Here is a 13258-nt window from a genome sequence, read left to right as displayed (position 1 = left end):
TTGCTGTGTGACATGAGTATAGACATGTCCAGTACAATAAAAGCCAGTTTGTAATTGAAAAGCTTCCAGCAAAGGGTCTACGTCATTTACCCATAAAGTTACGCTGTATGGGCAGGAAGAGGTTAACAATCACTATTAAACAGCCATAACAGAAAGCTTACCTATTAGTTCTTTATTTCTTATATCTAAGGCCATATTCCTTAAAGCGGTGGCCACAGCACATACCACTCTGTCATTATCAATTCGAAGGAGTTCAACCAAAATTGGTAGACCTTTCTCTTTGCGGACAGCAGCTCGGATATAAATAGACCACTGGAAAAAGTAAAAAATTAGCATTATAGTATATAACAGCAATCATATGCAAAGTAACTAAACAATCATTGTTCATGTCACAATCTTTAGACAAAACTCAAGCCATCCTTAAAAGAGTACTCCAGCGCAAAATAACTTCTCCCCTATCCAAAGGATAGGGGATAAGTTATAGATCGCGGGGGTCCGAGCGCTGGGCCCCCCGGAATCTCCTGGATGGGGCCGCGGCAGTCTGCAGGAAGTGAAGTTTCGTCCCCAGCAGAAAGCCGCGGCAGACACGCCCCCTCCATGTATCTCTAAGGGGTACATGGAGGGGGCGTGTCGGCCGCTGCGTCATGCGGGGATGGAACGCCCCCTTTCCTGTACATTGCCGCGGCCCCGTACCGGAGATCTTGGGGGGCCCCAGTAGCACAATAATGGGTTAACATTCCTCCCTGTGAGCTTGCAGGACCTTGGAATTTTTAATGACTAATTAAGAAACTCCCTTTGGAATATAAAGGCCTTCCTCCCCAAAGTCAGTGAATATATATATATATATATATATATATATATATATATATATATATATGTATATATATTTATTTTTTTGGACCTGTAAGCAGGACTAAGTTTACCTCCTCATCTATACTGTGCTGTTACTATCCAAAGGAATTTTTGTCTTTCTTTTTTATTTTTCATCCTTCTGTGGCAGGGCTAGCGTGATCTGTCTAATTTCTGTGCAGCTCTGTGAGGTACCGCAAGATGCCTGCAAAGTTCTGTGTGTATTAGAGTGCACGCCGGCATCTCTGCAACTTACAGAGCTGGCTGTGCACATCACTACGAACCTACAATGTATCCTTTTTTGATATAGTATACAGCTTAGAATGTTGCTATCTGCTGTTGGTGAGCAGCAAGGGCAAGACAAAACTGGAATGAAAGAGTACCTGTCACCAAACTAAACTTTTAATTCTCAGCCTGTATGTGTTTTTAATGTGATTGAAAAAACGGCCACTAGGTGGCTCTGTTCTGTTGCCTGATGCAAGTCAAACAGTTAGTTTGGTCTCCTCCCAGCCCGGCAGAAGACCAAACCCAGGAAGTGCACGTTGCAGTAGGGGAGGGTGGGTTGTGGAATGGCAACGAGGCAATAGTTAATGTCAGCTCCTGCTCCATCATTCACTCACCGTTCTCACACACTGCTACTTTCTTGCATTCAGAGGGTACGATGTGTGGCAGTATTATATTCAGAGGGTACAGTGTGTTCAGGGGTCAAGTCCTGGGAAAAAAGTGTGGGAACTCACCCATGATTTTCAGTCAAGGGCTGGTCCTGCAGGACTCCTGCTAATGGGAACAGTGTTCCTGCTGTGGAAAAAGTGCAGGAGCTCAGTTCCCATGCGTTCCTGCAGGACTTGAGCCCTGAGTGTGTTGTAGTATATTCAGAGGATACAGTGTGTAGTAGTATTATGTTCAGAGGGTACGGTGTGTGGCAGTATTATATTCAGAGGGTACAGTGTGTTGTAATATATTCAGAGGGTGTGTGCCAGTATTATATTCAACGGATACAGTGTTTGGCAGTATAATAATAATAATTTATTTCATAAGTTCTGCTTTCATCAAGTTCTGCAGAGAGGAAATTTAGTTGGCAAAGTGACGTCGGTACGTATCAGCTGATTTAGATAAGGAATGACTATACTGTATACTATACTATTTAAAGAAGGAAAAACTATACTATACTGTGGCCCCGTATTATAGAATGGGAGTAAACTCAGGGCGTACAGGTATGCCCTGAGTCATTAAAGGGGTACTCCGCCCCTAGACATCTTATCCCTATCCAAAGGATAGTGGATAAAATGTCAGATCACCACGGTCCCGCTGCTGGGGAGCCCGGGGATCCCCGCTGCGGCACCACGCTATCATTACAGCACAGAGCGAGTTCGCTCTGTGCGCAATGGCGGGCGATACAGGGGAAGGAGCAGCGTGACGTCACGACCGCCACGCCCCCTCCCATAGACTTGTTTTGAAAGGGGTGGGCCGTGATGTCACGAGGGGCGGAGCCGTGACATAATGATGCTCCGGCCCCTGTATTGCCCGTCATTACGTGCAGAGCGAACTCATTACAGCAGCGGGACCGCAGCGATCTGACATCTTATCCCTTAGCCTTTGGATAGGGGATAAGATGTCTAGGGGCGGAGTACCCCTTTAAGTGGTTAAACATTTTAAGAGGTCATGTTACATTTTAACATGGGACCCCTTATTTGATAGCAGCTTCACGTGTCTTGCATCCATTGAACTTAGTTTTTGGACTGTTTCTGCTTGAATTTGTTTGCAAGATGTCAGAATAGCCTCCCAGAGCTGCTGTTTGCTTGTAAACTGCCTCCCACTCTCATTGATCTTTTGCTTGAGGATGCTCCAAAGGATCTCAATAGGATTGAGGTCAAGGGAGGATGGAGGCCACACAATGACTTTCTCTCCTTTTATCCCCATAGCAGCCATTGATGCAGAGGTATTCTTTGCAGCATGAGATGGTGCATTGTCAGGCATGGAGATGATTTCGGAAAGCATAGTTCTTCCTTCTATACCAGGGAAGAAAGTGGTCTGTCAGAAACTCCACATACTTTGCAGAGGTCATCTTTACACCTTCAGGGACCCTAAAGGGGCCGACCAGCTCTCTTCCCATGATTCCGGCCCAAAAAATGACACCACCACCTCATGCTGATGTCGCAGCCTTGTTGGAACAGGGTGGCCATCCACCAACCATCCACTACTCCATCCATCTGGACCATCCAGGGTTGCACGGCACTCATCAGTGAACAGGACTGTTTGAAAATTAGTCTTCATGTATTTTTCTGCTCAATGTAGATGTTTCTGCTTGTGAGCATTGGTTAGTGGTGGCTGAATAGAAGGTTAATGCACAGTTGCAAGACTCTGAAGGACTCTACACCTTGATGTCCGTGGGACTCCAGAGGCACCAGCAGCTTCAAATATCTGTTTGCTGCTATGTAATGGTATTTTAGCAGCTGCTCTCTTGATCCGATGCATGGATCTGGCAGAAATCTTCCTCAATGTGCCTTTATCTGCACGAACCCATCTGTGCTCTGAATCAGCCACAAATCTTTTAATAGTGCAATGATCACGCTTACGTTTTCATGAAATATCTAATGTTTTAATACCTCGTCCAAGGCATTTAACTACTTCACTTTTTTCAGCAGCAAAGAGATCCTTTTTCTTCACCATATTGCTTAAAATAGTGTCCTGCTTAAAGAAGTACTCCAAACATAATTTAATTTTTTAAATCAAAATCAACTGGTGCCAAAAAGTTAAACAGATTTGTAAATTCCTTCTATTTAACAATCTTAATCCTTACAGTACTTATCATCTGCTGTATGTTCCAGAGGAAGTTCTTTTCTTTTTGAATTTCCTTTCTGTCTGACCACAGTGTTCTCTGCTGACATCTCTGTCCATTTTAGGAACTGTCCAGAGTAGAAACAAATCCATATAGCAAACCTATCCTGTTCCGGACTGTTCCTAAAATGGACAGATGTGTCAGCAGAGAGCCCTGTGGTAAGACAGAAAGGAAATTCAAAAAGAAAAGAACTTCCTCTGGAACATACAAAAACTGATAAGTACTGTAAGGATTAAGATTTTTAAATGAAGGAATTTACAAACCTGTTTAACTTTCTGGCACCAGTTGATTTAAAAACATATTTTCCAGGGGAGTACCCCTTTAATAATGTGGAACACCCCCACCTTTAGTAGTTTTTCCTTAAATTGGGCTCACCTGGCTATCTAATTATCACAGGTGTCCGATATTGTTTTCAGTGACCAAAAGAGCCCCGAGACACAATGCCATCAATGAGTTAAACTGAAAAAAAAAATATTTAATCTTTGTGACACTTAAATAGAATTTGCATAATAATTTGGAACAGGGTGAAAAATTGGCCACTTCAGTTGCGTGCATACGCTTTTCTGGGGCCTCGGATGCATCCCTATATTGTCTCCTGATTGTCTGGGAGCTGTATGCAAGGCATTATTGACTTCCCTCAGGTGAACCATTCTCCTTTTTGAACGGCAACTGGCTAATAAGGTGATGTGATTAGGCAATTTCATTAGGTTATTTCTCCTACTTGCAAAGTATTCTGGGCTACCCTTAGTTCGTTCATGTGTGCCTCCTTCCCTCTCTTATTCTCTCATGGTGCCAATGCTATTTCATAAGGTCCAGTGAAAGCTTAGAAGCCAAAATGGGCAGGGAAGAAGTGCAGCCCTGTTCTCACCCACTCCCTCTGACCCTTCCTACTTGCCTTTCCGCCCTAAACAGCGGATCGACAACCACAATGACGGTCCCTTCCTAAATAAGTGAAGGAGGTCATTGTCAACAAAATACACTACAAAAACAGACACAGATTGGGATACAGTCAGGAAGCACTCAAACTAACAGAAATTATATAAAACAAACACACACAATAAGTCAAAGTCAGCTAGCCGAGCCTATACCAGGATATGTCAAAGTTGACAAATCACAAATACAGGAGAAAGGTCAGAAAGCCAAGCCGAAAAGTCAGGAATACCAGAAGATCAAGAATACAAGATATAAACGCTAGCTACTGAAGATAGCCTCTTTCGCAGGTGAGGTCTGATACCACACTGAAGATTTATATAGGCAGCTACACAGGTGAAAAATCCAACAAGGTCAGCTGACTATCCAGAAAGCTAGGTGTAGCTCAGCAACCAAAATAACAAACTCTCTCAGGGATGTTTAACCCTCTGTCTTCTTACATGCACAAACCAACATTTCTTAAAGTTTCAACTGAACCTGGGTTCACCAGATTCGGTTTGTTCAACTCTAATACCTAACATTTTAACTTTTCTTTGTATAAATCAGTAGAATTTATGAAAACATAAAAATCAAACATACATAGAATAATTATCACTTTTCAGCATCCTGTAGAACCGCCCCCCCCCCCACCCGCTTTCCCTGTTTGTGAGCTCTCTTTGAATATTTAAAAATATCTTTTTGTAATTTTGTAAATATAAAGGAATGGGGCAGTGGTCTCCAAACTGTGGACCTCAAGATGCTGTAGAATTAAAAATACCAGCATGCTTGGATGCTGTAAGTTGTAGTTTTGCACCATCAGAAGACTAGAATAGGGGTTACTGTTTTTCTTTGAAACTACAACTCCACTCAGAAAGGATTTAATTAACAGTAATAGAATATGTATGCACGGTGCACGTGTGAAAGGCATTGAAGCAAAACATGTCAATAGGCCCCTTTTTCCTACTTTACAGTCAGATGTAGTCTACCATGCTTTACTATTAAGGAACATATACATAAAGGATTTAGTTTACAATGGGGGGTCACAAGATTTCAACAGTCACTGTTCACATTCCTCTTTTGTGGTACCCATTACCTGAACGTTATCTAATCTATCTACAGTATATATATATATATATATATATATATATATATATACTCCAAGGTACAAGGTGAATAGGATTTATTGACCCAACATCAGGAACAACGTTTCAACTGCCCAATTGCAGTCTTTCTCAAGCTTGAGAAAGACTGCAATTGGGCAGTTGAAACGTTGTTCCTGATGTTGGGTCAATAAATCCTATTCACCTTGTACCTTGGAGTGCTGCGGCTTTTGTTTCTTGGAGTGGATGTCTATGGGACCCCTGACCCGGGACCTTTTACCGCCTGCACCCGCTACTTTCTTCGGAGGTTGTGCTGCTCTACCCATTTGTTTGTCTATATATATATATATATATATATATATATATATATATATATATATAAAACTCAATGATTGGGTGACTGTTACTAGTGGGGTACCCCAGGGGTCTTGTTCTATTTAATATATTTATTAATGACCTTATAAAGGGGTTGAATAGTAAAGTAGAAATTTTTGCACGTGATACAAAACTCTGTAAAGTGGTAAACACTATAGAGGACAGTGCACTGTTACAATTGGATCTGGATAGGTTGGAGGTTTGGGCTGGGAAGTGGCAGATGAAGTTCAACACTGATAAATGTAAGGTAATGCACATGGGGAAGAAAAAATCGTGCTGGAATTATGTATTAAATGGGAGCACACTTGGGACGACTGACATGGAAAAGGAGTTTTGGTTAACAGTAAATTTAGCTGTAGTGACCAGTATCGGGCAGCTGCTGCCAAGGCAAATAAAATCATGGGGTGCATCAATAGGGGCATAGATGCCCACGACAAGGAAATAATTCTACCGCTGTACAAATCACTAGTCAGACCACACATAGAATACTGTGTACAGTACTGGGCACCAGAAAGATATAGTGGAGCTAGAGAGGGTTCAAAGATGGGAAACCAGAGTAATACGGAGAATGGGAGGACTACAGTACCCAGAAAGATTAACACAATTGGGGTTATTTAGTTTAGAAAAAGAAGGCTTAGGTGAGACCTGATAACTATGTATAAATATATCAGGGGGCAGTACAGAGATCTCTCCCATGATCTATTTATACCCAGGACTGTATCTATAACAAGGGGGCATCCTCTACATTTAGAGGAAAGAAGGTTTCTACACCAACACAGACAGGAGTTCTTTACTGTAAGAGCAGTTCACAGTAAAATCATGTTTCTAATGACTGATCAATATACTAATACTAAAATGCCATTGCTTCTGGAAAAATATATCTGTTACCTACCCTGTAACCCATATACATCAGAATGCCATCTGCTCGTGACTGTGAATATAGGCCTTGAAAATGACTCCATGCGGGAGTAGAAAGACTAAACAGAGAACTTCTGCCAATAAATTAATTGCCACTAGATATGCTAATATATATGGACACAATAATCGAACAATCAATCAAAATGTAACACTTTGAGCCGCCCGAGTCAACCCATTATTACTCAAACTAGGGGCCTGATCAACCCCACGAAAACACGGTAAGTCTGCTGATTTTATGAATCTGTAGTCTTACTTGTGTTTTTTGGGTAGTTTTGTGGGAGTCTGGACAGCCTAAGTTGAACCTCTATATTCCTGCTGTGTTGTTCCCTTGTTCAGTTTTTTTTAGTCACTTGTGATTGACTGCCGCTTTAAATAGGTTTGGAAGGCAAAAGCAGGAGATTTTTTTTTTTCCTCCCTTTTGCCTGTCACTAACTTACAGGCTTATAAAAACTATTTTTTTTTGTCTCTTAGTAGCTGTGAATCTCTTATCAACTGCTGTAAACAGTGTTCCGAAGCAAGGTCAGATTCGGCTCCTAATGCCAACAATGGCAAGGAGGATTTAACTGTGAAAGACTCGGTGGGTTTTTTGAGTCTTTAAAAATCCAGTTTTGTTTCCAGATTATTAGGATTTCATTTAAGTTTAGATTTTTTAATCTAGGGGATTGGGTCGAGGAAGCATAGTGACGTAGATTTCTGAAAGTCAGACAAGCTGATAGCTTTAGAAGATAGTGTCGGACAGTAACTTTTTCTGGATTAGAGGACGGCATTACTAGTAGCTTCAGACTGTACTGGAGCAAAGACAGCTCTCGTAGCTTTTGTATTGGATTAGTAATGCATAAGAGTAGCAGATTATAGTAGCATCATACACACTGTGGTTGTCACTCCGACACCCCCTTTTTTGTTTGGTTTTTAGTATCAATTTGTTTGGCCAATCCACTGAGTTTTTGTTAATAGGGGTAATTTGCAACCCTCTCTCTACCTGAGACTTTAAAAGAGCGTTGAAATTGTTCAGTTCTTGCATTGACAGACTTTTAGAGATAAAGATGATCACTTTGCCGTCTTAGTTTAAAAGTCAGACTTCTTCTGTCCCTGGATATTTAGAGCCACTTAGTTATGCCCCGTGAAGGGAAGAAGCATCTTGAAAAAATTAAGAAACTTATGTCTATATGTGGCATTCATGAGAGGGGTAGATTACACCCAGACTTATAGGCTGATGTCACTAAGAGGAATAAGGGAATTCTAGAAGCTAATGATTTGCTGGCATCTGCCCAGGCATTGCACCGTGCATCATGCGCTATTGCTAAAGAAGGTTATGTGGAGGAGGAAACCAGAGATGAGAAGAGCAATGTGATTATGTATTTGTATTACAAAGATAGAGACGTTTTACCGCTATAATGATGATGATCCTAGCTGTTGGTTGTGTCCCTGTTGTGGTCAGCAAAACCTGCCCTCAGTAGAAGACTGTTTCCTGTTGCCAAGCCTGGCCTGTAAATGCTCCACCATGTACTCCCACAGCACCTCCCTATACTGGAAAAATGGAACCCCCCCCCCCCCCAAAAAAAAATGCACCCACCCCACTGTATTCTATTCAACCTCTGTATAGTGGTGGACATGTTGCTACAGTAACTTCCTGTACTGGCAGCCATCTTGGAGGTCCAGGAAGTGTGGCAAAATCCATTTCCTGTGCTGTCAGGCATCTTGGTTCACCCAATCTACTTACTCCGTGTAATGAGCCCTCATCCAGTACACCCAAACAGAACTTGCCAGTTGCTGGAAGGTTTCCAAATGGAACTTCCTTGAATTCTTTCCAGGTATGACACAGGATGGGCGTTATTTTGTACGTAATGACCAGATCACTGGCCTATACCCAAATCAAACCCACACACTCCCAGATCAGCCCTCACCGGAAAGCTCTGTATTTCATTCTGCTAATAATTGCTGTGCCTCACCAAGAAGTCAGACCTCTGTACCCAGTGAAGACAGTCCTCCAGCCCAAGATGAACCCCATGCACAGTTTCAGTCTCCTACCAATGATGATCCTTATCAGTCTCCTAACACTGATCATCATCATCAGTCCCCAGGAAAGAGACCACTTTCCCCTGTTAATACAATCACACCTACTGTGGTGCAATTTCATGAGCCTCCCAATATCTCCAACAGTAACATGTACCAAACCATTATAGTAGATATGGTGTCTGAATCTTTTCAACCGGCCCTTGGAACAAAGATCTGGAATAACACGCTACTCCAGATTGGCATGGGTTCCATGGAAACCCAGCAAGTGCAAGCAATAGTTAAAGGGGCACTACGCCCCTAGACATCTTATCCCCTATCCAAAGGATAGGGGATAAGATGTCAGATCGCCACAGTCCCGCTACTGGGGAGCCCCGGGATCCCCGCTGCGGCACCCCGCTATTATTACAGCACAGAGCGAGTTCGCTCTGTACATAATGACGGGCGATACAGGGGACGGAGCAGTGTGACATCATGGCTCCGCCCCTCGTGACATCACAGCCCGTTCCCTTAATGCAAGTCTATTGCAGGGGGCCTGACGACCGCCACGCCCCCTCCCATAGAGTTGTATTGAAAGGGGCGGGCCGTGACGTCAAGAGGAGCGGAGCCGTGACGTAACGATGCTCCGGCCCCTGTATTGCGCTCTGTGCTGTAATGATAGCGCAGTGCCGCAGCAGGGATCCCCAGCAGCATCCTTTGGATAGGGGATAAGATGTCTAGGGGCGAAGTACCCCTTTAACCCTGCAAATCCATATCTCCAGCATAATTATGGCCTTGCTGCTGCCTTAGTGCAGGCAGGGGGGACTAGTATATAGCATGAAATAAAAAAGCACAAACGGATGCGCTCCGTAGTGTAACACCAAAGGTGAGTTGGTAACACTAAGTGTGAATTGCGCTTACCACATGAAGTTGTACTCCAACCAAGTACAACAATAGAACAGGGCGCATCATCAACGGGTCTCTGCAGCTTCGTCCCTCTGAAATAGAATCACAATAAAAACAAGCAATCTCCAGGTAGCAGAGCGGGATCAATGGAAGCGCTGAGACCAGATAAGAAGTTAAAAGGATTTATTTCCCATAATGCAACGCGTTTAACGGTCAACCGCTTCCTCATGCATGTTGGGTTTAGCAGATTACAAGGTATATATAGGGAAAAGGGGTTAACCCCTTCAAGGAGGAAAATGTTATTAACCCCTTGAGGGGTCAAGCCCTTTAGGCCCTTCACAACAAGATAGAAGCACATAATAACATCACAACAAAGTACCCAATAAAACAAATACAATACAATTAAAAACAAATATTATATTTAACAAAAAATATTAAAAATATTATAGTACTATATTTAAAAAAAAAAAAAAAAAAAAAAAAAAGGAAAAAATATTTTTGATATTTTAACAGGCATTTTCCAGTGTCTCATTAAGACCATCTGGAAATAAAGTAACCAAAGAAAAAATCCAAAAGGATTCCCTATCATTTAATCGTTGTATACGATTATGACTAAAAACTGGAATAGTTTCTAGTATACTCAGCTTTAAAACATCAATGCATCTATCATGTTTAAGAAGTAAGTGGCGTGAGACACTATTTAGAACAAAACCATTTTTAATGTTAGATCTATGTTTGTTCATACGTGACCGCACCGTCTGTACGGTGCGGCCAACATATTGAAGCCCGCATGAGCAAGTAAGTAGATAGATAGCAAACGAACTATCACAGGAATAATGAACTTTTTTTTAGATACTGTGGAGTTAAATGAAACAGAGGGAGTGCCAATCATAGCACAACAAAGGCACCTTGGTCGCCCACAAGGAAAAATGCCCGGGGCTTTGGAACCAACAGAATGGTTTTGTTGAAGAGATTCAGATTTGAACCTACTAGGAGCCACCAAATTTCTCAGGTTCGGGGACCGACGAAACGTAATATCTGGTTGGGATGGCAAAATTTTTTTTCAAATGGAGTCATCCAATAGGATAGACCAATTTTTTCTTAATATTCGGCGAATATCACCTGCTCCACAATTAAAATCTGTAATAAAATTATATTTATAGGACTCCTTAGGTGCTGTCTGAATAAATTATTTTTTTCTTTTTCTCACAAGTGTTTCCTGTGATATATCCTTCACCCTATTGAATGCATCGGTTAGGATGGAGGGGGGATAGCCTTTGGATAGAAAACATTCACGAAGAATGCCTGACTGTTTTAAAAAATCTTGTTTATTGGTGCAGTTTTTGCGTATACGCTAATACTGCCTATAGGGCACGTTTTTAATCCACTTGGGATAATGAGAGCTACTGTATTCCAAAAGATTATTAACGTCTACCTATTTGAAAAAGGTTTCTGTTATAATCTTATTATTGATATCTTTTTTAATCAATAAATCTAAGAATTCTATCTCATTATTAGAAAAATGTAGTGTAAAAGAAAAACCCCAATCATTAGAATTTAGATGAGAAACAAACTGTTCAGCCAAGATGATAGAACCTGACCAAATAAAGAACAAATCATCTATAAAACGTCTGTAAAAAATAATATGAGAACTGAAATGAGTGGGCTGCTTAATGTACAGGGACTTGAATCGCCCCATAACCAAGTTAGCATAACTTGGGGCGAAACGAGTCCCCATAGCGCAGCCCCGTGTCTGTCTGTAAATCGTGTTATTAAACTGAAATGCATTGTGATCCAAAATGAAATGCATGGCTTCAATTAAAAAGGAGATCTGTAAAGGATCCAATGTAGGATCATTAGACAAAGTATCATAAATGGCTTTCAAACCAACCGATGTGGAAATATTTGAATATAATGAACAAACATCAAGTGTGATGAATAAAAAATGTGAAGGTAAACTTAAATTGTGAATTTCTCTAATCAGTTGGGTGGAGTCCTTGAGATATGATGGTAACTGTAACACAAAAGGCTGTAAAAATAAGTCAATAAAGTGCGATAGATTACTAGTGAGGGACCCAACCCCAGAAATAATAGGACGACCAGGAGGGTGAGTGAGGGACTTGTGTAGTTTGGGAAGGTAATAAAAAATCGGTAGAGAACAATGTCTAACAGAAAGGAATTCCTTTTCCTTTTTATTCAAAAAAGACATATCGATAGCTTTTTTAATTAGTGTATTATATTGTAGCTCATATTTGGATGAAGGTTCCTGCTTCATGATTTCATAATAATTTGTATCAGATAGTATAGATAAAGCTTCATGAACATAATCAACCTTATTTAAGATGGCTATCCCCCCCCCCTTCTCCGCAGGACGGATAACAATAGATGGATTGTTTTGTAAGGACTCAATAGCTCTACGCTCCTCATAGCTGAGATTGTCATGATATCCAGTCAATCTGACAGTTTCATGTAAAGTGCATAATTCTTTAGAAATTAGAGAATAAAAAGTTTCCACATGGGAGCCCCTATGTTGTAGGGGATAAAATGAGGAAACTGGATTAACTTAAACAATGTCTCAAAGGACAATTAGTAGGGACAGCAAAATCCACCGTAGGGGACGCAATAGGTGCATCACTAGTGGGGGATGGCACACCCATCGAATCCCCAGCAGGGGACACGGTGGATGTGTCATTCTGAGTGGCTGGCATGTTTGATAAACCACGTTTATCGATCAATGAAAAGTGGCGTCCAAGAATAGGCTTACAAATACATTTATGTAAATCAAGAAAAAGTTGGAAATTATTGGGCAGTGCTGTTGGACAAAAGGAAAGACCTTTGGCTAATAAATCAATTTCATTCTGCTTTAGCATATAAGATGAAAGATTAAACAATTTAATTTTCTTTTTATTTCCACTATTATCTTCATTATCCTTGGTACTATCATACTGTATTGATCCTGAATTAGCTAAATCATAACCTTGTTCTTTTTTGTGCTGTGATCTATTTCTACGTTTAATTCCTCCTCTTGAGCCTCTGGGGCGCTTTTTCTTTTTACGGCTGTACTTTGTATCAGGGGAAAATATTGTGTAATCCGATTTTTTTGGGAACTGATGGTAGGGGGAGGTAAGTGAACAGTGTTCACATGAGCAAGCTGGAAGTTTAAAAAAGCCGTAGACTCATTAGACATAGAGTTAGGGGTGGAATAGTTACTGAGACTATCATTAGAAACCTCATGAACTGTTATATCGAGTGTTAATGTATCATCATCATCAGAAGAATTAGAAATACCAGAAATTCTATTGGGTGTATTTATGATAGAAAAAACATTCAGGATACTGAAGATTCCACCTATATGTCCAATCCAGTGACA

General features: G+C 41.2%; 1 protein-coding gene across 6 annotated transcripts in view; it reads right to left on the bottom strand.

Moving 5' to 3' along the window:
- The window catches only part of CTNND2 (catenin delta 2), a 913533-nt gene that overhangs the window by 210185 nt on the left and 690090 nt on the right, over positions 1–13258 (bottom strand). For all 6 annotated transcript variants that reach the window (XM_056520133.1, XM_056520132.1, XM_056520127.1 and 3 more), the window contains one exon: positions 162–312. In XM_056520133.1, the coding sequence (XP_056376108.1) occupies positions 162–312 (151 nt within the window). The remainder of the gene's footprint in view (positions 1–161; positions 313–13258) is intronic.

The sequence above is a fragment of the Hyla sarda genome, chromosome 5, assembly GCF_029499605.1.
Source record: "Hyla sarda isolate aHylSar1 chromosome 5, aHylSar1.hap1, whole genome shotgun sequence".
Lineage (NCBI taxonomy): Eukaryota > Metazoa > Chordata > Amphibia > Anura > Hylidae > Hyla > Hyla sarda.
The sequence above is the reverse complement of the archived record's forward strand: the minus strand, read 5'-3'. Positions and strand labels throughout refer to the sequence as shown.